This window comes from Gopherus evgoodei, chromosome 1, assembly GCF_007399415.2.
Source record: "Gopherus evgoodei ecotype Sinaloan lineage chromosome 1, rGopEvg1_v1.p, whole genome shotgun sequence".
NCBI lineage: Eukaryota > Metazoa > Chordata > Testudines > Testudinidae > Gopherus > Gopherus evgoodei.
This window is the reverse complement of record NC_044322.1, coordinates 159,156,201-159,180,899: the sequence shown is the minus strand read 5'-3', so window position 1 is coordinate 159,180,899 and position 24,699 is coordinate 159,156,201. Positions and strand designations below refer to the sequence as shown.

The window sequence follows — 24,699 nt, the reverse complement described above, 5'->3', positions numbered from 1 at the left end:
CAGTAGTTTAATTTAGGTTGATCAGAAATAGGTTTTAGTTAAACTGAAATAAGCCACCAAGAGAGCAGCTACACGGGGCTATACACTGATTTAAGTTAAATCAGTGCAATCTGTATGTGCAGAAAAAGCCTAATCCTTTGCTGCCTTTGGAACTGGGTGCTAATCAGTGCAAACTGCAGTGAGTGTATTTGACATATCAAGATATTTTAAAACAGATTTTAAAATAATCCAGGGACAAAAGAGTAAAGTATGCAGATTGACTACCATTACAGATAAACACCACTACTGTACTGTTAAGGAAAATCGGCATGGTAGATCATGTATTCTGGGGGGTTCACTCCTGACATCAATGAGGACAAAGACTGGACCTGTGATACACACACATGGAATCATGAGAGATGGGTTTTGCTGATTTCCATATACACGACTTACCATTGTAGGCAATTGTTAAAATAAACAGTGACTGTTGAAAAACAGAGACCCTACTAAACGAAAAAGCCTTGTTAACTAGCCCACCAATCAGGTAAAAAATGTTTAGGTACATACAAAGTAAACAATTCTAAGTTTGTGGTATATCAGTTTAGTCAGAAAAGAGAAATAGACCTTTAGTATTTCTAGTTACAATGTGTATATTTAATTAGAACCAACTTAGGAATTCTTTAAAAAAATCACTGTCTAGAACAGAGGCAGGGCTGTGATACTATACAATAAACATTTAGCTCCCAAGTAGCAGCAGAATTATTACTTTTTAAAAAAAATTCAAAGATGCAGATCTCAGGCACTGAAGGCTTCTAGTTTCTACTCTGTAGACTGAGATTATGCATATGTAGACGAAAAGGACAGGAAATTCAGATTTAACCTGTCTGTGCAGATAGCTGGAAACGTAGTGACAATGTCAGCAGAGGACAATCGCTAACCCTTGCCTGAAACCAATTTATCAAGTTGTGTTGTACACTGACAGGGAGAAAGGGAGTGTACTAGGCTTTTAGGACACTAGTTACGTATTTCCTAAATTGTGCAAGCTCCTTCTGTCATGTTCTTAAATAAAAGATATGGTATTAGCCAAGATTGATTTCTACAATCAAATACAAAACCAATCCTGTAGCCTTTACTCAAATATATCCCTTATTGAGTTGCATAAGGAAAGACAGCGGTCTACACCTTGTACCATGAATGCCCAAGTGCTATACATGGATTTATAATTGTTTTTTGATTGAGGAAACAAAGACCATTTCCTAGAATGTATATATATACACACACACAGAGGTATATAAAGAGATCTGTCTCTTAAATGAAAATAATGGTTTTGTTGACAGGTGGGGTGTTTAAAATTTTTAGTACCTGACAACCTTGCTGGCACAGTTTTAAAGAAAAGTGTCTGGTTTAAAAGAAGGGTTGTGTTTCTATTACGTGCAGGTTATGTATCAAAAAAGATTTATTTTGAACAAGTTCTCCATTTGGTTGTACAGTCTTAACATACATCATACTCATGGACAAGAAGCATTTTACAGAGAAATCAGATTTGAGACTAATACAAATAAGAGGAAGTCACTTGGAATTATGAGTTTATTTAAAATTAAACATATCCAGACATCAAAAGGTACCATATGCTGTCATTTACTTGAGATTAAGAAATTCCATGAGCTAAAAGTGATGTTTTTCAACAGACGAAATCTTGACATTAGGAAATGGTCATCAGTATTTCAAATTTCAAAATTTTTTCCTTGTTCTACACTTTGTATATGGGGAGAGGGGCTTAGGATAATAAAGTGAAGTTTCTCCATTTCCATTAATAAGCCTAAATAGCAGTTTTAAATGGCTTTGAGGAAGTGACATTTATGCCAAATCCTTTTAAAAGTGTAGTATGCACTATTACAGGTGAGGCTACAATGACAATTGAGTTTGTGCTAGATTTGTGGTCTATGCTCTCACTAGTTAGGTTGTGGAAATGTACAAACTGTAAAAGCTTTTCTTCCTTGTGAAATTCAGTGGCATCCCCTGGCTTGCTATTAGTGTCCCTGAATGCATATTTGAGTTACATTATTAATTCACAAGGCCACAAAATGATGCATTCAGTGGATTCCAATGAGAGGGAGAACAATTTTGAAGTAAAATAAAGCAAAGCACAAGAAATTGTGCTCTTTGCAATTCACTTGTGATGTGTACTAGTTTAGGTCTTGTTTACAAACAAAAGCTGTACCAGGCTAAAATGATTTAAATAAACTGGTACAAATCACTGTGTAGAAACTGGCTTATATCAGTTTAGCTAGTTAGCATCAGGACTCTGTGGCATAGACAAGGTCTTACACATGCTGTTTGCCACACAAAAAGTAAAAAAGTAATCCCTGATTTATCCGTAGATATTGCGTAAATGCACATGAATACTGTCCCTATCTTGCTGGATTTTGCAATCTAACTAGAAAGGGGTATTAAGTAACACAGACTGTCACTGAAGAGAAAATGGGTAAATCTTAACATGTACATTGAGGTGAATTAGAGAGCTAAGCTAACAATCTCAACCTCTCAGTTGGTGGCAGGGCTATCCCCAGGTTTCAGCTCATTGTGATATTGACACCCAAGGTCCTCGAAACACTGTTGAAGTCCTTGAGGTGACAGGAAGCCAGGACCTGATTTCTAGTGTACTGAAAGATAGATCAAAGCCATCTTTACACATCATAATGGTACAGTAAGAGAAAAGCTTCTTTTGCTTTGCCATTAGCCTTTAAAACCAAGTTTGTGTATGTGCCGATTTCCCCCTAGCTTGGTTAATGAAAGCATTCTGCACAAATCTGGGAATAACTCAATTTTTATTTTGGCCCAAAAGTTCACCTTAAAGAGGTAAGATGTGTAAGATTTTCTGCTTCCCTTCTTCAGTATTATTAATCACTATTTGCCACTTCCAAGTGCCAGCAAGTGCGGTCTTTTCTTACGTTTATCTTTTGGGGATAAAAAATAAAAACAGAAAAGTTAATTATAAGCCTGTCCACAAAATGTCTATATCCACTGCATTGTACAAGTTATATAGCACTTAAGATGTTCCAGCAACTCATCAGTTAGAGGCTTTAGAGCTAGAAGAGGCACTGAATCCTATAAAATGTATTTTGCTTTATGAAGAAGTACAGCTTTGATTCACAGTTGCAATGAAGAATGTAGACAGAGTAAGCCTAAAAATATCAACTTAAGAATGTAATAAAATGCTCTTGTCCATTAGCTTTGCTATGCAAGTGCTTTATGTAGGAAAAGATGCTTTTAACTACAGGCCAGATCTTCTCTTAGAAGTGAGCAACAGATGGAGAAGGTACAGTGTACTTTTCACTAGCGCTCAACTTACTCCTTATCCTGAATACTGATATGCTTTCAGTTAAAAGGACAGTCAATGGAACTTCAAGTAAAAGAAACCTTCCACGAAGGTGGATCTGATACTGATATTTTTTATACAGAACTCATCCTGCTGTATGGAGCATGAGCTTTTGCATGATAACTTGATGTTCTGTTATAAGATACTGCATTCATAACTTTAGCCTGAATACTGCACTAGATACACTGTCCTTCTAAGGAATCACCTGAGGCAGGTAGGTGTGTGTGTGAAGAATTAAAAAAAACTCTTTAACTATGAATTCTGGCACAGCCAGGAGTAGCAACTCAACTACTCGAGGGCTTAGAGAATAGGCTTTAGATTTTACACCAATGAATTGGATTTATTGTAAATGCCACAGTCACAGTGATAGACAGTGCACAGACTTCTATTAACATACATATTTTTGCAACTTAGCATTTCTACTGAGTAAATAAATGCACTTTGCACAGCCTTCCTTTAAATGTGCCTAAACTAACCTAAATAAGCAAACAGAATAGCAGAAAAGGGAAACTTAAATTGTAACTGTCTCTTAAGCAATATAGTACTTTATCCATGTATATAATATACTATTTTATATTATATACACAGGCTTGCACATTTTCCTTAACAGTTAATTCACACCTGAATGTAAAAACTTGCACCTCCTATACATTTGCCACCTTTACCGCAAGCATAGTTAATCCAGCTCTTTGTCAAGAAAGAGGAATGACAGTTAACAAAAAACTTCCCCCACAAGAAACAAGTTACACAAAGAATACTGTATCACTACAAATTTTTATTCAGAAGCCCATCTTTTTTTAAAAAAAATCTCATTAGGAACTTGTTTGGTCAATTGACTACAACACTTGCTACCAGACACAATAGTAAAAATGGCATGGCTCAGAATCGACCAGATCTTTCACGATCTCTTGACCGCCTCCTATCACGTTCCCGTCCTCCTCCTCCTCCTCCGCCACCACCGCCTCCTCCTCCACCACCACCACCACCTCCACGACCACGATCTCTGGATCTAGAACGACGTTCACGGGACCTTGACCTGGATCTATGCCTGCAAGAAAGCATTAAGATTGTAGTTCTTAAATATGGTGAAACAATGCAGCAATATTCTACAGAGTACCAAGGATCAATCACTCAATGAAAACACTAGAAAAAGCAGTAGAGTTTGAAATAAAGTAGTGATTAGGTACTTCCACCACCTAAGAGCCTAGCACCTTCAAGCCCACAAGGCCATCATTATAGAATTCTTCAGTTTTAGACAATGAAGGGTCAGTACGTATAGTGAAAACTGTTACCTGCAGTCACTTGTCTGAATGGCCAGAAAAGTGTTAGTTCCCTGGAAGTACCCCTCTAAGTTAATTGCACTATTACGCAGAACCAGTTGGAGCACTGTGAGAAGTCTTTTGTAGTCATTTACAGATTTAATGGTACACTACAAGTCTAAAGCCATAGGGACAGCTATATATAAAAAAAAGCCTAACAAATCAGGATTTTCTGTTCTAAATTTCTCAAGTAGTATGAGATCAAAGCATTTTCCTCCTCTTCAGTCTCCACCTTCTCCATCACCAACATAGTAAGGCCAGTGAGCTGCAAGAGCCCAAAAATGCATCTCTGATGTCACAGCTACTCAGAGCTCCAGAGCCAGCCTCTTAGGGAGGAAGGTCACAAAAATATTTGAGAAGGATTTTGAAAAGCTTTAACCAGTCATTTCTATTACGAAATAGAAAATTATACATTTAATTTTTTTTAAAGTTACGCTACTAAATATGAACTACAGATTTTTTTTATTTATAGGCATTGCTGTGGAGCTCAAAGTGGAACTGAGCAACTGTGTTTGCCTCAACTTGCGAACACACCAAATTTCAGAGGAGTTGGAGGGTGATCTAGGACATGAAAGAATGATGCATTCTGGTGTGTCACAGCAAAACTGTGTGGAGGCTTTTTTTTGAGATAGGGTAGAAGTGTATATGTGTAAGGCAAAAGATGAAAAAGCAAGATCATTTGTGCTGAATGTTTACTTTGCCCCTTGTAATTTGGAACATTTGGCACAAGTCTCATTTTGGTTACAATACTGGCAGGTCACCTTTAAATATACATAATCCACTCTTGAAAATCCATATTCATAATCTCACAAGAAAGGATGAGGGAAGACTTTTCAGAAAAAGAGGCCAAGCTCAAGTGTTTCTGACTAAGGGAAAAGAGGTCAGGAACCAGAAAAGTAACTATGACTCTTAAGTCAGCAGCACATCTTTTACAATATTATAATATTCTTAGTATAAATATATCTCTGACACTTTCAATTTAAAATTAAATAATACTTAATTTATCAGGCAAGCAGAAAACAATGCAATATGAACTTTTCACAATTAAGTTTACTCCTCCAATTCCCAAAATATTGCAAGACAATTCAACGGCATTTTTAGAAAAATATGAATGTTTGTGTTTGTGAAAGTGTTTAATTGATAATACTGGAAAGTGAAGTCCTATCAACAAAAGAGGTTTCATACTGATAGCAGCAATGCAATGTTCGCCAACGTGCCTGAATTAAGATTATCAGAAACCTTTTTGCCACTGTGTGGAACTCTATCTATTGCCCATTCGATACACAGCACGCTTACCAAGGGGGAACAGTAGCACCAACAGACATGGAATTTTGTGATGTTGGCAACTGTCCACTAGCAATGGAACCAAGATCACCAACTCATCTGACACATGCACTAGACATCACTTTCACTTTCCCAACATGGAATGGATATGAACTGATTGGAAACTCTGTCCTTCACATTACTGACTCTCTCTGCCACCCTCCATTTTTGATTATTTTTAAAATTTGCCACAAAGCCAGATTAAGTCCTGAATATTTACAGAAGAGTCAGATTGTGATTCCACACCAGAACTGGATCAGGAGAGGAAAAAATGATTTAAACAACTTCCCTCAAAGTCAGATCCTATTCTTTATGTCTTCAAAAAGTTTAGGGAAAAAATCCCTACATTATTTGCATCAGTTGGCTTTAAATTAAAAATATAAAATGCTTACTTCTTACGACGACGTCCATATAATTCACGTCGCAATTCTCGAGAAATGGGCTTCAAATGCATAAAGTTACAGAAACCTCCTCGCGTACACTCTCTGTGGAGTAGAAGAAAATTATCACAAAGAAAGCATTTCCAATTTATACTCTTAGCTTTTCTTCTATGTAAACCTGTGGTCACGTTAACTGATCTGTGATTTTTTTAATGTAACATTAAACAATTTAAACATTAAATTGAAAAGCATAACTCTTGGTAAAATATCATAATTGCCCTGAAGTCAGAGTTACACATGAGCATAATTTACATGGAATTACCTGTGTGCCTGGTGCACGAATGTCCAAAAGTGAAGAGAAATTTTTTGTAGAGATGAAGAGACTGAGTGCACATGATGCTAAGGCATGTGAATTGAGCTTGCTCTAGAATCTAGATGTTAGTGTAGCTTTAAGTGTATTTTCTCTGAATGCATTGTTTGGAAATGCACTTGAGAAACCTTACACTCATGAAAAGCTTAACTTGGAGGTATCTCTAAGCTACTATAATACATAAGCAGTAGCAAGTATCGTTTCATTACCCCATTTCATACTGACGGCAACAGGCTTCTCTAAAGTCAGTCACAGGTGAAAGCTCAGCATGAATTGGCTGACCATTAAACCAGCGATTGTTCAGATCAATCACAGCCTTTTCTGCATCTTCTTCACGACGAAACTGAGAAGAAAGTAAAATTAACATTCTCAAAATATTACATAAATGATAACGTTTGATCTATTTTAATTCCCGGCTGGATATTTAACACATGCTCAAGGCCAGCATTAAAACTAGAAGCCCATTTTATATTCTATTTGCCCCTACTCTTAAAATGGTGTTTTAATGAAACATATGTAGGTCCATTCAGTTTATTATTTAAGCAGTAACATTTTAAACATGAACAGTCAATCTGGAGAAGACTTAGTGGTTTCTCTTCAGACTAAATAATTTTGTTGAACATTAACATTTCATGTTTAAAAGATTAATTGGTCTTGCAGGCATTTGTAAGGAATATGAATCAAATAACATCGTAATTGCACTTGCAAGTATATCAGAAAATCGTTATCTAACTCACTAGTTACTGGACAATTAGAGCTTAAAGAGGCTGTCAAGCATTTTAGACCATGAATTTATGTTCTCTAAGAAGGTTTGATAAACACTTAATTCAAAAGATTAAGTGTGCAGTAACAAGGTTCTGGGAGATTTAAACCAATATTCCACCTTTCAGTGTTTACACTCCAAAACAATACACAGTGCTAATTACATAATAACCAGAAAGCAAAACTGACTGGAAAATAAGCATGTGATAAATACTTTTCGAATTCCATCAATGATTGGGGTTAAGAAGGGTGTCAGGATAAATCTAGTAATACTTAAAATGGCTGTATGCATTTCAGCAATTTTGTAAATGCTCAGTTACTCTCTCCTCCCCCCACTCCCTTCAGGGTCAGGCTTGTACAAATGCCATTTCATTTAATCTGTTTTTTATACCTATTCCAGTTTGCATAATGATCTCATCAACATTACAAAAAAAATCATCCCAGTGTTCAAGTTGAGCAAGGTGCAAAGAGCAGGCAAGTTATGCCAGTTCTAATAAATTCAACTGCTAGCAAGATGGGTAAGAATTTTTAAAGTATGATTTTCATCTGATTGACCCCTTTAAGCGTACTATACTTCTAATTTTAAAGTTTAATACTGTAATGCGCAACAGTGTAAATATTCTATTTATTACGTTTCACAGGAAGAATATAAAACAAGCTAACGTCTTGCAACATCTGAAAAAAACTGACTGGAATTTTATTTTAAAAATCTGCTTGTATTGTAGTTTAACCAGTTGACACACAAATTAACACACAGTAAGACAGTTCAGTATTTTTTACTCGAGTGGACTGAGCTGAACCCGGTCACAATTAAAGTCAAAACTGAACCCAGCTATTCTAGTCTTCTCCTAAAAACCATATAGTGTGACTGTTCTGAGAGGCTTTAAGGAATTGCAAGACATTCTGTGTAAATGGAAACTCCTCTGAAGTGCATTTGCTGAATACAACCAGGTCTTTCTCCAACAACGAAGTAATTAACATTTAATCGAACAGGTCACAGTCACACTTGTAAGTTAACAATTTTATAGTTCACTGCTCTGAATTTCAATGCTCAAATGTAAATCAGACAACAGTTCACCTATGTGAAATATCTTCACAACTAAAAAGGTGAGATCAAACTTTATGAAAACAAGACAGATTCAACTGTAAGGGGATGTATTTCCTCTCTGCCTGGTTTGGATTCTAATCCATCCAAACAAAAACAAAAAAAACCCAACACACACACACACTCTCTCTCTCTCTCTCTCTCCAATGTACAGGTCTTTACTTTCGTAAAGGTGCCGCCATGTTTTGAAAATGTTAATTGTGTATATTAAAGAAAATTTGTATTCATAATGTATTGCAGAGGTGCTTTTGCATCTTACCTTTACATATACATTTCCAACTAGATGATCTCCAAGGTTATCACAAACATTCATCTCCTCAACTTCACCATACTTTTCTTCCATTTCTGTGAAGACCTCCTAAATATAGAGAAATTTATTAAAAACATATTGTGCAAATTAGACGGATTAAACATACCTACAAGACAATTAATCACTACTAAGCAGGAAGACTATTCTCTCTCCCAACACCCTTCATACATTTTTGTTCTAAGACTGTACATTTCTGGGAAGGCACTGTATCAGCCTGTGTGCATGGACAATATTTAATACACTGTGAGCACTACAAGGATAAAGTAATTAACTATACAACTAAAAAGTAACTTTTCTTTATTTAGAAAATGAGATATACAAGACACTAAAGCCATGCCTTTTGGAAAGAAAAGCCAATCTTCCAGTCTACTACACTTAGGGTGAACAGATGTCCCGATTTTACAGGGACAGTCCCGATTTTTGGGTCTTTATCTTATATAGGCTTCTATTACCCCCCTATCCCTTGTTCCAATTTTTCGCACTCTCTGTCTGGTCACCCTACACTTCAAAATTTATAAATTGTTTGCTAACACTGAAGTATACTTTTTAACTCAACTGTGTGAGGAAAAAACAGAGTGCGAGACACACCAAAAATAGACCATACAGTATTTTGTTTTGAAACTTAATCCAAGGTCTAATATAAACAATAGAGTTATATGTAAATTAAAGAAGGACTACAGCAGGGACTATATGTTTAATATGTAAAACTGAAGTTATACAAAAAATATCTAGACACTAACAGGATACACATTTCAGTCAAGCAACCAAATGTCTAATTTGTGTTTTCTTCCCCCTCCACCATCCTTCCCTGATCACTCCCAGAATCCAATCTTATTATCATTTAAACAGTACACTCTTTGGGGCAGAGAGTGTTTCTTGTAATGCATATTTAAAGCCCTATTTATCAGAATTAGAAGTGGTAAATCTGAGAGAATTATAGTTTTCCTTTTTCTGTCCCATCAAGGATTAGCTGGAGGGTTTATTTTTGTAATTTTTCACTGCCACCAATTAAACTTTGCCTTTGAAGAATATGAAACATTTTTAACAGTGAATTTCAACATACCTCAAAGAATTCATCATAATGTTCCTGCATTTCAACATCGCTCACAGCACCTGCAAATTCCAAGAGTCGAACAGATTAGAATCAATATTTGAATGACAAGACTCTGAACATACTACAAAATATATTTTAGAGAACAGAAGTAGTCATTTACCGAAGCATAAGAGATGCTATGCAGTTAACCATTAAGAAGTATTAAAAATAACTGTGAGCAGCTTTGAGTCCCAAAAGATAGGAATATCTCAGTATGTGATACTAATATGGTCAAATCAAGACAAGTTTTAATCAGCATTCAAATGGTACATGCCAAATTTAAGGGGAAAGTATTTACTTTGAAATGTGACTAATTAAATGTAGAACCCCACCCTCTGCCAATAGTTTACCTACACAGAAGGCAAGTGCTTTGCCATGTTAACTATTTTAAAGCATGATTAAGATTTCTCTTCCTAAAGGCAGAGCTTTGTTTAAAGATGTTCACTCCTCCAGTATAAATACACTAGTTTGAGAAATCACTGATGTGATTAAAACTGCAGCTCATCGTAATCCATTGAATTTGTCCAGAATACAAGATACGCTTTTCTTGTTCCCTCAGTAGAGTGAAACTACGTGGCTTTGTGGTAGAAAGCATTTCTCCATTTTATTTTTAATGCCAATTTATCTCTCTGTAATACTGTAGAATGGTTTTTCTTTTGTTTTTTTTTTAAATGCGAGAGAGGCTGGCTATATATTCACATTAGATCATATTCATACTCCTAGCTGGCCTTTGCAGTTGAGTGCTGCTTGCCTGCTGCTAAAAAACTAATGTAAATTAAAATTTTGCTCATTTTTCAAATATTAAATATAACAAAATAAATTACAAGAGATATTTTCAGTTCTACACCATTTTACCATACATTTTATTTAATAAGTCATATACATTAAAGCCAGATTGATTAAATCTTCAGTTAAATGGCTTTATTACGATCAAATAGAGTAGCTTTAAAACAGATGTGGCGCTTCATGCATGAACAATGTTTTAACCTCTAAAATGCAACACCATTGCTTTACTGAGCAAAACCTGCAATATGACAGGAGGAGGATCCAATAAAGCTATGTTTATTTGCCTCGGTCGCTGTGCAAAAACAGGTGCTCTGAACCCAGTCATTTCTGGATCACAGTGCAAATCATGCCATTTAGAACAGCTTTTCATCTTTACTGAAAGATGCTTAATATTAATCAATCAAAAGCTACCTAATCTTCGTGGAACTATGGACAATTTTTCTCTATAAGGTTAAAGGGATACTGGTCAAGTAGTTTAGGCTCAAGATATTTGACCTTCCAGATTCAACGTTTGCTTTTCAAAAGACCCTTGCCGATGCACCAATTTAAAAATCTCCCAAACATTTAGTCAACATTCACTACACAGAGACAGTTTAATAACTAACTATATTCCCAGGGCTGTGCCAACATCAACAATGATAGCACACTAACATCTGAGTGATTTTAAAAAGCGCATCAGTTTGGGCTCCATAAAAAGAAAGTGGCATGATCAAAGTTTACCAAATGGGAAAGTGCTGAAAACTGATACGGACATTCCACTGTCAAACTAAGATTATAAAAAGAAAAGTAAAGAAATTGGAAGTGCTTGAGAGTTTCCCTCTAAGGTGGAAAGGGTAAGAATCATATACAGACTTCACAAACATTCAAGTTCCAGGGCTACCAGTGTCTGAACCTTGAGAAGTCCAACTACTAGATAAAAATCAAGACTATTGCAGGTCAAAATTAACATTAATCCTCTATGACAACAATGGAGAGGAAAACAGTAAAGCAACAACATTAAATAGCTACCCATTAAGAATATATGCAGTATTTAAATAGGGACAAAGCTGAAAAGATACGGGGAGGGTTTCAGCACACTCATTGATAAAATAGAGCTATAACTCTACCATACCCGGTATAGTTAAGCTCTGTTATACAATTACCCATCTATCAAGACAAACTAAAGTTTGAATATTAGTATCAAACTCTAGTTTGGAGAATCTGTTTACCTAAAGACTCCTGCAAACTCCAGGAGGGTCTGGGCAATAAAGTCTAAACAGCTGCACAGCAAACCAAGCAACTTTAATTCTATGCAAATTAGTTACCAGCTCACTGAGAATTTAGCTGATGTGTAGGAAGTACCCAACATCCAACTGCATATTTTTAGCAATACACAGATAGTAACACCGTAAACATCTATAACAAAAAGCCTACAGGCCAACAGAACTTTATAAATCCATACAAACTTCATAAGCAACATTCTACTTCTAAAGAAAAGTCCTGGTTTAACAACTGACATTAAGTGTCAAGTCGATCTATTCAAGTGCTTTAGTTTTGTTGTAAGATATGCTGTTTATGCTAATCTTATGAAACACATTTCACTCTGAAATTAGTATTTGATTTCATAAAATAGAATGTTGTCTAATTAAATGCTGGTAACCAGTGTTTCCTCTAATTGTTCCCACTCATGTGTGGAATGAATTTTGTTACGTTAACCAATATGGAGGTGATGTGCGACAACCGTCATTTTGGTGCACACAACAAAATTCAAGTGGTGGGGTGGGGGCAAGGGGTTTGGAGAGTGAGAGAGGGCTCAGGGCTGGGGCAGAGGGTTGGGGTGCAGGAGTGTGAGGGCTCTGGGGTGGGGCCAGAGATGAGGGGTTTGGGGTGCAAGAGAGTGCTCTGGGGCTACGGCAGGAAGAGTACTCCCCCCACAGCACCACCTGGACTTGGGGGAGGGAGGGGAAGAGGTGTCTCTCCCTGTGGCAGCAGCTCCAGGGCTTGGGCCACAGGATAGGCGCCCCAACTCTGGCCCCTGCAGGTCTGGCCGGTGCTAGGTCAGGGAGGGGCACCCCGGCCATGACAGGCCCGGGCTGAGGCTAGATTCAGGGAGTGGTGCACTGTGACAGGTCAGGCTGCACGGCCCTGGTTGCAACTGGGTATGGGCGCACTGCCCTGGCTTGCGCCGTGCTGCCCAGATTCAGGCTGGGGTAGGGGAGCCCCGGCCACAGCAGGTCCAGGTTATGGCATAGTTGGGGCCACGGAGCCGCCCTGGCCTGGCAGGCTGGGGGCCGGGCAAGGTTGGGATCCAGAAAGGGTCGCCCCTCCACCGGGGAGGGTTCCCTGAGTGCCTGTGCTATGCTAAATAGGCTGCTGCATGGCCACACAGGAAACTTAGCTGGTAACTAATCCAAACTAGTCTATGATCTAGTGGCTAAAAAAGTAATAACTGAACAAAACTTTAGCACCACATGCTCAATGTTCAATTTGTCATAAAATATTAGAAAAATAACACCCATCTTTTTTAGTTCTAAAGCCCTTAAGATCTTTTTCTACTAGTGTCATTGGTTCAATTATAATGACAGATCAATAGTCACAAACTGACAATCTCAGTCATTTAACTTCTGTCATGATGCACAGTATGAGACTTTTTGCCCATTTCCTAACTACAGAAGAGTTAAGAAATTAGTTCATAACAATATCCAAACTGTTTCCTTTCCCCAAGTGTACTTTTAAAATTATTTCCTACTATGAAAATATGTAACTTAGTTCTGGGGAATTTGAATTTTCAAAGTAAGGGAGAATTTGCAACATGCACTTATCCACAAGGACAGCTGCAGAAGAGTAGAATTTGTCAGTCTATATTTATCTTCCAAAGTAGTCACTAAATGGGAGCTGCATCATTAGTCTAAGACAAATATTTTTGCAAGCAGTCAAAGTTCCAAATTTGATGCTCTCAACATTAACATAATGACGAGAAACATGTTACGGATTAAGTTAATGTGTGACTGTCCTGCTTTTTGAGCAGCGAAGTCTAATGCATACCTTTAAAACATACAGCAAAAATATGTCTAGGATGCAGGCAAGTGACAGAGGAGAAGAAAGGGAAAAAGGAGACAGCAGTGGGTCAAGGCTGCTTTACAGGGGTTACCAATTTAACCACTTTTTGATATAATGAACAAGTATCCAATTTCTCCTAAGAAACAAATTCTTGTGTGGTGGGGGAGGGTGTGAGAGAAAAAGACAAAAAATTGTTGACACATTTTATGAAGTGTGGGCAGTTTGATCCATTAAACTAAAATGGTAGACCAGCTTAAGTCGACACTGAGCTCTGACAATCAAGCCCAGGGAACCAGTGAAGGAACTTGTATGAACTTACAGCGCAAACCGTCAGCAGACTGGGAAGAGTTTTGAGGGTTACGGTAAATGTTCAAGAGGGCAATGGTCTGAAATACAAAACGCAACAACTTTATATTATGGAAAAGAAATTTAACACGAAACTGGTTTCCTTTTGGTGATCACTTTAGCCGAGTCTCAGTGCTGAAAGAGAGGCAGTTATTTTCTCCCAAGAGGAGAAATTTTCACTTAGCTGGTGACCTTTCTGAACAAACCTAACACTGTAAAGCAATAGAGATCTCATGATACTCGATTACTGTATTTTTACTTTAACAGTTACTTTGTTCACCTCCATTATAATTGAGGTGTTTACATGGGGTTCAATCAAAAAAAAGTTTGCAATATAATGAATGGTATCCAAGTGTCATAGTAACAGCTGTAACATGTAAGGTATCATCATATGCAGATGTTTGATTTTGGCCTTATTGAACAATTAGTGAATAAAACAACCCCTCAAAACACACTAAAACCAGCATGACTCTAATGTATAACACAGTAATCATGGTATAACATGAAATCTCCATTTCCTAAAGAAAGGAAAGGTGAAATAAAATGCACAATTTTGGGCAACTTACCGTACATCATAAATATACCTAAGTTTTCATATTATATCAAGAATTTGAGAAATGCTTGCAAAGTAATCATTTAAAAAATGAATGCAACAATAAGTGACAGGGCTTAACAGTTACAGGATGTAATGCTCATGCACTGTGCAAATGATTTTGAATCAAGGAAGTCCAACTAGCTTATCTTTTTATAAAAGTCACTTTCTGCACTTTATAAACATGTACATTTACCAAATTCTTGATATATGCGCAAGAAGAGTTCCATCACTTGTCCTGTTTGCAACAGCTTTATGTCAGCAGCTCAGAAGCCAACATTATTTTCTCATAATTATGAGTGGGCTCTTTAACACCATTCTTTAAAAAAATTTCTCCAACTGTGGGACTTACAGTGTGAGCCGTCAGCCGTCTGTGCACTGTTTTGGGGATTACGATAGATGTTTTGAATCAAGATGGTCTGCGGGGAAAAAAAATAAAAAGGGGAATTCTACTGGCTGCTGTGCATATAACAGACAATTGCAAAGAGACAACTATTCATAAGATATTTCCTTTTGGATTTGCAGAGTATCTTCTGAAACTGCATCCAAACCATCATATTATGAAAACAGTTTTAAATTAACCACCAAGAAAGAGCTGTGTTTGGTTTCCCTAGTGAACTGTCCCAAGTATATTTACTGAAACTGTTTATTTGAAGTAAGTGTATGACATCTTGTGTCAGAAGTACAATGTCACCTTGCACTTCAAGCTGCTCAGTTATGTACATACCCAAATTTATCTTAAACCAAATTCATTACTGCAAGCCTAGAAAAGCTGCATTTGTATCAGTGCACAGTACATAGCATGTGATGCTGTAAAGTCTTTAAACGGTTGTCTCAGATATCAAGTTTTTCAAATATCAACTAGATACCCCCTATTGTCTGATCAAGCAGTTTCTTGGTGAAATTTCTGTTTAAATAATATAATAGTTTTAAATGTTCACGTTTTCCGATCCTTCAATAAACATCAATATCCTTTTAGCCCTTCTGCTTTTTACTTGAAGAATTAGACCACGCAGGCTTGAAACCTTACATTTGTACCGTTCTTCTTAAAATCAAGTTGTCTGAAAAAACAAACCATGTTTAAGTTAGTAAACTAATATTACATAAAATTACAATGTCCATATAACTGTAATCAGCTCAAAGAGATTCAGATTTAATTACTTAATATACAAGTTTAATGTTAGTTTGCATGAACTTTCATCCCCAATTGAATTTAACTGGTGCAACACTTGTTTTCTGATGCCACCAAGAGAGTAAAACCTGTTAAATTACATTTAAATCATATACTGATTTTACTAACACATCAAACAAACCAATACTTGCACCAGTGGTGGCAACACAATAAAATATAATCATGGCAATAGCTCTCTATTAATAAGATCTGTTCCTCAATTTTCTATCACAGCTGATTACTAATATTTGCACAAAGTCTTCCATAATCAAACTATTACACATCAAATTCACTAGTGACATCACAATCCAGCTTGTGTGTCAAGTCCAATGCCACACATACTAGACTATGACTTCACAACATGACCCTGTCAAGCCCAGCAATTCACTTCAACTGACATCAGATAAACAAGGACTAAATTGCCAGAGAGAAAATTGTTGGTCCAGGTTAAGAAACAATTACTTTTAAACTCAGGTTTAAAAAGAGATTTCTGAAAACATGTTTAAGCCAGACAGCACGGATGGCAAGTATCCATTAGATGTGTTATTATGGGAAATCAGTGAAAGAGTTAGGAATCGAACCCAAGTTTCCCTACAACTAGGCCTGCGCTAACCCACATATACTAAACAATAAATTTGTAATCTAGAGGATAACAGGATTATAAGGAATAGCTAGCATGGATTTGTCAAGAACAAATCATGCCAAATCAACCTAATTTTTTCATCTTTGACAGGGTTACTGGACTTGTGGATGGCGGGAAGCAGCAGCTATGATGTATCTTGATTTTACTAACATTTTTGATACAGTCCCGCATGGCACTCTCATAAGAAAACTACAGAAATGTGGCCTGGACGAAATTACCATGAGGCGAGTGCACACCTGGTTGAAAGACCATACTCAAAGAGTAGTTATAAGTGGTTCGCTGTCAAACTAGGAGGGCATATCCAGTGGGGTACCTCAGGAGTTAGTCCTGGATCTAGTACTATTTAACATTTTCATTCATGACCTGGATAATGGAGTGGAGAATATGCTTTAAAGTTTACAGATAACATCAAGGTTGGGGGAGTTGCAAGCACTTTGGAAGACAGGATCAGAATTAAAAAAACCTGGACAAATTGGAGAACTGGTCTGAATTCAACAAGAGGAAATGTAACAAAGACAAGTACTTCACTTGCACAACTACAAAATGGGGGAAAACTGTGTAGATGGTAGTGCTGTTGAGAAGGATGGGGGTTATAGTGGATCACTAATTGACTATGACTCAAAAGTTGCGAAAAACAGCCATGAAAAAGGCTAATATTCTGGGGTGTACGAACAGGAGTGTCAAATATGCCAGACATAGGAGGTAACTGTCCCACTATATTTGGCACTGTTGAGGCCTCAGCTGGAATACTGCATCCAGCTCTGGATGCTACAATATAGGAAATGTGTACAAACTGGAGAGAGTCCATAGGTGAACAACCGAAGTGATAACAAGTTTAGAAAGCTGACGTCTGAGGAAAACGGTCAAGAAACACTGGGCCTGTTTAGTTTTGAGAAAAGAAGACTGAGGGAGAACCTGAAATCACTCTTCAAATATGTGAAGGGCTGTTACAAAGTGGAATAAGATCAACTTTTCTCCATGTCTCTGGTAGGACAAGAAGTAATGGGCTTAATCTGTAGCAAGGGAGATTTAGGTTCAGTATTAGCAAATACTTCCTAACTATAAGGGTAGTTAAACTCTGGAATAGGCTTCCAAGAGGTTGTGGAATCCCATTCATTGGATGTTTTTAAGAACAGATTTGACAAATACCTGTCAGGGATGGTCAAAAATTTATGTGGTCCTCCCTCAGCACAGGGAGCTGGACTTGACTTCCTCAGATCCCTTCCAGCCCTACATTTCTATGAATCCATATTGTAATATTAAATTTTTTTTTAAAAATACATGGTTTCTGACCACTCTCATTAACACAGCTATGTTTGCAAGAGGAATTTTAAAGCAGCTTCTTAAAAGGGGAGGATTCTACTGTAGATGAGATTTTAGAAGTGGTCCCTCCAGGTCACGGTTGAGGCATATTAGCAAGGCACTTCCACTGTCGCATATACTGCATTTCTGTGGGTGAATAGCTGGAAATGCAGGAGCTTTCCTAACCACTAAAAATGAGAAATCATCTCTTTACCTGCATATCTCGACAATCAGCAATGATAGAAAACAAAGTAAATGTAAATTGGAATTTAAATGTGGAAGTTTTCCAGGAGCATGGAAGACGTTCTTTGAGAGAACTGTAGTGCTAATAAATCAAAAATACATGTTAACCAATGCCCCTCTCTTTTTAGCCTATATCCACTCATTTCACAGGTAACATTTAACCGGCCACTGTCTGGATAACATGTAGAGCCAATTGTATATCCTTAAGCAGCTAAAGTAGAGAAGCAATCCTTTCACACCCAATGGGCTAAGCAGGTGACCGCTAACACTTTTAGCCTAGGCCAAAGATCATGAAGGAGTGGGGGAATCTCTTCTGACCATGTCAGATAAGGAAGCAAATTTGCTTTAAAAAAATAAAAGAATCTTGGAAGTTCTGACATTTGGGATGGGTAGAACATGCTGCCATTGTTTGTGATGTAATCAATCTAGGATGGGTTAAGTGTCTAAACATCTCTGAGAAAGCACACACCTTACAGTTAGCACTGTTTGGTCTCTACTATAGACAAGCTTACAACAGCATTGCTCTTTGCAACCAGTAGGGAGATAGGAGACCACTATAAATGCTGGGAGAGGAAAATGGAGGAGAAAACAGTCCCTCCACAGGAAAAAAAAATACATAAAAAAGTTTGGCCTCAATTAAATCTGGATAATTATTCATCTGAGGTGCTTAGAACCTACATTTAAAGAGATATGTACATAAATTCTACAAGAGGGAACAAACCTGGCTAAAAGTTGGTTTATTGTGCAATCGAGAACATCTGTCCCCATGACGGCAAGCTCCAATTTTGAAATAAAATGAACAGTTGACTCTGCAAGTAAAAAACAAGAGATATTTAGTCTATGGAAATACAAGGCAAGAGAATATGAATACACAATTAGCATTTAACATAAATGCACCCTATCAACTTAACTTTAAAGCACAATTAAATACATCAATCAAATCAATAAAGTCCAAGACAGTAATGGGACTGGTTAGTTTATACTGATTCCCCCTCATCCATGACTTGAGAGCTGCTGAACTCCAGGACAATCAAAAGCACACAGAGCAGCTGCAATCTGAAGTACTTAAGTGTACTTATTCAGTACCTTATTGTTATATTCAGCATCAGTCAGTGGGAAAATATTCTCACCTGTAACCACTATTATTTCCATTTGTTTCTCCTCCTTCCTCATCCTTTCATTTCTCCCCTTCCCCTCTCTCTCTTCATTCAGGGAAGCCCCAAATCTTTCCACCCTCTCAGTCAGCTTCAGTTCCATCCCACCAGCTAAAACAGTCAACAGTTAAATAGTTGACACTTAAGGGATGTCTATACTGCAGCTGGGAGGTGCGATTCTCAGCACAGGAAGACAGACTCCACTATCTTAGCTCCCCCCTCTCCCTGCACCCTGCAACACACAGTTCAATGCCCTGCTGACTCCCAATGAAACATACAAAATGAACACTTAGTATTTCTAATTTCACAAATGCCAACAACTGTTAGACCTAGCCTTGACTATCTTTATAATCAAGAGCTAATTTGTACCACAGTAGCATAAACTGCCCATGAACCAATGAGAACAGGACTTATTTACCTTGGTTATGAAAAGTAATCACAGGCACTAGATAGTACAGAGAGCTAGGAGAGTGAAAACTGTCAATAAGGGCTATATGCATACACAAAGTATATAACCTTGCTTTTATCTAAATTTACTTTTCTTCATCCATACACTCACAATTTACAATAATTCCTTCACATTTCCTTTTGTCGAGCTGAAAAGGAAACCAACTTGTTTACTGGCTATGTCCCCACTGTCCCCTTCCCCCCAACGTTAAGTGTGGTATGTTTAGTACAGTAACTAAAAAGCAGAACTTAAATAATTGGCAGATTTCACACTGTAGCTCCAGCTACAAAGAACACACAGAAGAACAGAGTGAAAAGCACTTAATTCTAATGGGCTGTGCATAACAAGTATTGCATGTTGACACCAATGATTTTAATAAATTCCACTTTGCAGGCACAATTACAGGCATGGAAAAAATCTGAAAGGTGTTCAAGTGTATATTTGGGCTTCTAGGCGGCAACTTCTATCACCAGATCACAGCATGAAACATTCAGCACACATTAAAGATTATATTCTAATTCACATCTGGCCTACACCTAGAATTTACGTTTACTTAGCACAAAACTTTTCACAGCCCTGAGCAATGTAGCTATGTTGACCTAACCCCCACTGCAATCAGATGGGAGAATTCTTCCATCAACCCACCCATGCCTCTCAAGTTTGGTCTACAGTGGCTCTCGACCTTTCCAGACTATGGTACCCCTTTCAAGACTCTGATTTGTTTTGTGAACCCCCAAATTTCACCTCACTTAAAAACTGTTTACAAAATTAGACAAAAATACAGAAATGGCACAGCACACTATTACTGACAAATGGCATACCTTCTCATTTTGTCTGTATTAAATTGTAGTTTGTACTGACTTCCCTAGTGCTTTTTATATAGCCTGTTGTAAAACTAGGAAAATATGTAGATGATTTGATGTACTCCTTGGAAGACCACTGCATACCCCCAGTGGTATGTGTTCCCCTGGTTGAGAACCACCAGTCTACACTAACAACTTATGCTGGTATAACTACGTGACTGTGGGCTTGTCTACATCAGAAAGTTGCAGCGCTGGTGAGGGAGTTACAGCGCTGCAACTTTGAAGGTGTACACATCTGCAGGGCATCACCAGCGCTGCAACTCCCTGTTTGCAGCGCTGGCCGTACTCCCGTTTTGTCTCGGGTGTAGAGGATCCAGCGCTGGTGATCCAGCGCTGGTAATCCAATGTAGACACTTACCAGCGCTTTTCTTGACCTCCGTGGAAGGAGGAAGCCTCTGGTAATCAAGCTGGTCTCCTTTCCCGGTTTGCTCTCTCGTTCCTGGAACCCCGAGCAAGCAGGTCTCCTTCCCTGCGGTTTGCTGGGTGGCTCCGGGAACGCGAGAGCAAACCGCGGCGAAGCGGGTCTCCTTTCCCGGTTTGCTCTCTAGTTCCCGGAGCCCCGAGCAAGCAGGTCTCCTTCCCTGCGGTTTGCTGGGTGGCTCCGGGAACGCGAGAGCAAACCGCGGCGAAGCTGGTCTCCTTCCCCGATTTGCTCTCTCGTTCCTGGAACCCCGAGCAAGCAGGTCTCCTTCCCTGCGGTTTGCTGGGTGGCTCCGGGAACGCGAGAGCAAACCGCGGCGAAGCGGGTCTCCTTTCCCGGTTTGCTCTCTAGTTCCCGGAGCCCCGAGCAAGCAGGTCTCCTTCCCTGCGGTTTGCTGGGTGGCTCCGGGAACGCGAGAGCAAACCGCGGCGAAGCTGGTCTCCTTCCCCGATTTGCTCTCTCGTTCCTGGAACCCCGAGCAAGCAGGTCTCCTTCCCTGCGGTTTGCTGGGTGGCTCCGGGAACGAGAGAGCAAACCGCGGCGAAGCGGGTCTCCTTTCCCGGTTTGCTCTCGCGTTCCCGGAACCCCCCTTGAAGCCGCCCAACAGCGCTGCAGTGTGGCCACATCTAACACCACTTGCAGCGCTGGTTGCTGTAAGTGTGGCCACTCTGCAGCGCTGGCCCTATACAGCTGTACTAATACAGCTGTAACAACCAGCGCTGCAAAATTTTAGATGTAGACATGGCCTCAGAGGTGTAGAAAACCCACAACCCTGAGTGACAGTTATACCAACCTAACTTCCTATGCACTATGTTGATAGGAGGACATTTCCCGTTGAGACAGTTACCGCCCTCTTATGGTGGATTACCTACACCAACAGGAGAAGATCCCTCCCATCGCTGTAGGTAGCATCTTCACTGAAGTGCTCCAGTAGTACAGCTGCATCAGTGCAGTTGTGCTGCTGCAACATTTTAAGTGTAGACAACCCTCAGAGACGGATATATTACAGCAGTGGTCTCCAATTTTTTTAATGCACAAGATCACTTTTTGATTTTAAGATCAACCCCACCCCTTTCCTGAGGCCCTGCTCACTCCATTCCCCCTACCCCCCGGTCATTCGCTCTCTTCCACCCTCACTCACTTTCACTGGGATGGGGCAGGGGTGTGGAAGGGGGTGCAGGCTCTGGGCTGGGGCCAAGGGATTTGGAGTGTGGGAGGGAGCTCCAGGCTGAGCCTGGGGCAGGGGGTTGGGGTGCAGGAATGAGGGGTGCAAGCTCTGGGAGGAAGTTTGGGTGCAGGAGGGGGCTTCAGACTCAGGGTTCGGGTGCAAGAGAGGGTGTGAGGTGCAGGGTCCAGCCCGGGAGGCGCTTACCACAGGTGGCGGCGCAGCAGAGGCCAGGCAGGCTGCCTGCCTGCCCTGGCCCCACCCCACTCCCAGAAGTGGCTGGCTACACCAGCCCCTTCCCTCCACGGCAAAAGAGATATGCCAGCAGCCAGCCACTTCCAGAAGCAGTGTGAGGCCACGGCAGGCTGCTGAACCGCCGGACTTTTAGAGGCCCAGAGATCGTGATCGACTGGCAGAGGCTCCAGGATTGACCAGTTGATCACGATCAAAGGGTTAGTGACCACTATATAACTGCGATGGAAAAACCTCTTCCATTACTATAGTATGTGTCTACACTATAGCAGTGCTTGTAGTGTAGACACACCTTCAGATGCATATCTCAGAAAAAAAGAAAAGAAAACAGTACTGAGTTCACTCCAAATCCAAAGCTAAAAACCAAACTACAAAACCTCTAATAATTCATAATAACCTCTACAATTTCAACTCAATGACCATTGCAAAGTTTCATTTTCAAATTCTCCTCACTGAGGATGAATGGGACTGACATGGGGGTAGGGGAGTGAATCATGCGCAGTCCCTAAAGGGATAAAAAATGTTTGCATGATTAACATCAATCTATTCCATCAAGTAGGCAGCAACATTAGGACAATTCAAGAGCCACATACCCTCATTTTCTGACAGAAGGATGACCATGAGCCATCAAAAATCCAGTGAGGCAATGACAGAATCAAGGGCAACACCTATTTCTATAGAACCTAAGCTTGTTTTTAAAAGCAAAGCAAAAACAAACAAAAAAACTGCAGGCCCTCGCGTCTGCAAAAATGAATCTTCCAGACATCAATCAAGTGTAAAGAGGATACATTAGTGCTCCTGACTGAGCACAGCAACGGCTCCAGGGCCTTTCCTGATCAGAGCTTCAGGAGCAAATCATAAAACGACAGCAGAGCCCGGAGGGTCGTTTTCGCCATTGTAACCCAGAGCAGCAGGACCTGGATTTACGCGGCCTCAGGGTATCGAGGAGGCGACTCTATAGAGGGCGACGCGGGGAAGGGAGCTACTAGCCTGAGCAGACTTTGAAAGGAGCCGGGGGGCGGGGGAGGGACACTGGCCCCCATCCCCAATTGTTCACGGCTCCAAACCGGGACACGAGGACCCGCCCGGCGGGAGGCGCGCCCCAGAGCGCGCGCCCGCAGCACGACGGCAGACTCTGATCGCCAGGGGGAGCGCGGGAGAGCACGTGGGGCGCTGCTCCGCGCGCAGACTGCCTCCCCCGCGCCCCGAATGCGGAGGTGTCCGGGCCGGCTCCCCATGGGGGATCGTCGAACAAGCGCGTGGAAAGTCTCTGCTGCGCGCAGCCCGCCTGGCGTGGGGACAGTTACCGCCGTTAACCCACACGGCGGTTACCCACTGCGCGCGCGGGCCTGGTCTCTGGAAGGCAGCGCGCGCCGCCCAGTTTCCTCTCCCACCCGCAGGAGGGAGAGCGCGCGCGCGCGCCGCCACGTTCCAATCACCAAGGCCGCTCCGCCTGCCCCTGGACGGGAAGCAATAAACTGCGCGCGCACGCGCGCTCCATGGCACGAGAACCCAGCGAGGACCGATGGGGGGGGGAAGGGGAAGACTCCGTGTTGAAACCCATTATGTGAACAGGCCGCACGAGCCCGACCCCCGCCATCTCTCCCCTGCAGGGTACTCGGAGCGCTGGGCCGCCGCCAGTGGCGCGGCTTCCGGCACAGGGCACTCACTTGTCCTTCTCTGTGCCGAAGATGGAGGCCAGATACTCCGCCATCTCCCACCACCAACCGACCGCCGGAGAGGCCCCGGCGCCGATTGAGCGCGTCACAGCTTCGCGCCGGAAACACTGCCCCGCCCACCGCCTCCAGCCTGTGCCCAGAGCATGGGGGAGGGGTTGCTGCCATCCGCGCATGCGCCCCCAGCTTCCGTTCCGCAGTGGGGGTCAGAGTGAGTCAGGGCGGGGTCTCTCAGCCTCGTGCCCAGCCTGGCCGCACCCCAAGGCTCCCGGCCCTCAGCAGGGAGTCCGCGTGTGGAGCGCAGGGTCGGGATCCCTACGGCGGTCCGGCACGTGCCAGACCCCCCCCCAAGCCCTCCATGTCACGGGACTGGCTCAAATCAGCGGGGGTCAACCCCCAGCGGGGGCAGGAGCTCCTCGTGCAGAGCTTACCCCCGAGCCGGGTGTAGTAATTGGGAATCTTATCTGAGGTTCACACGGGATCACAGGCCTCCCGGTGCTGGGGCTTTCAGGGCAGCAGCTCTGCACTGCCAGACTCCTGCTACAATCACAAGGGTTGGCAAGACTGGATTGTGCCCTT

General features: G+C 40.7%; 1 protein-coding gene across 2 annotated transcripts; it reads right to left on the bottom strand.

Moving 5' to 3' along the window:
- Positions 1-1,420: 1,420 nt before the first annotated feature.
- On the bottom strand, positions 1,421-24,222 carry U2AF1 (U2 small nuclear RNA auxiliary factor 1). 2 transcript variants are annotated; one of them, XM_030576819.1, is made up of 8 exons: positions 24,115-24,222; positions 18,863-18,950; positions 15,135-15,201; positions 9,991-10,040; positions 8,877-8,975; positions 6,960-7,093; positions 6,393-6,485; positions 1,421-4,406 (listed from the first exon to the last, which is right to left on the bottom strand). In XM_030576819.1, the coding sequence occupies exons 1-8, from the start codon at positions 24,156-24,158 to the stop codon at positions 4,238-4,240; spliced, it is 744 nt and encodes a 247-aa protein (XP_030432679.1). In that variant the 5' UTR covers positions 24,159-24,222; the 3' UTR covers positions 1,421-4,237. The 2 variants fall into 2 exon arrangements, with proteins under 2 accessions (XP_030432679.1, XP_030432669.1); XM_030576809.1 differs by lacking the exon at positions 15,135-15,201 and adding an exon at positions 14,165-14,231.
- Between the last annotated feature and the right edge of the window lie 477 nt (positions 24,223-24,699).

Coding starts and splice junctions, on each gene's coding strand:
- U2AF1 (XM_030576819.1), bottom strand. CDS start 24,158: ATGGCGGAGTATCTGGCCTCCATCTTCGGCACAGAGAAGGACAA. Junction 10,041..15,134: donor GACGGCTGACGGCTCACACT/GTAAGTCCCACA, acceptor TGGAATTTGCAG/GTGCTGTGAGCGATGTTGAA. Junction 4,407..6,392: donor TATGGACGTCGTCGTAAGAA/GTAAGCATTTTA, acceptor GCTTTCTTGCAG/GCATAGATCCAGGTCAAGGT.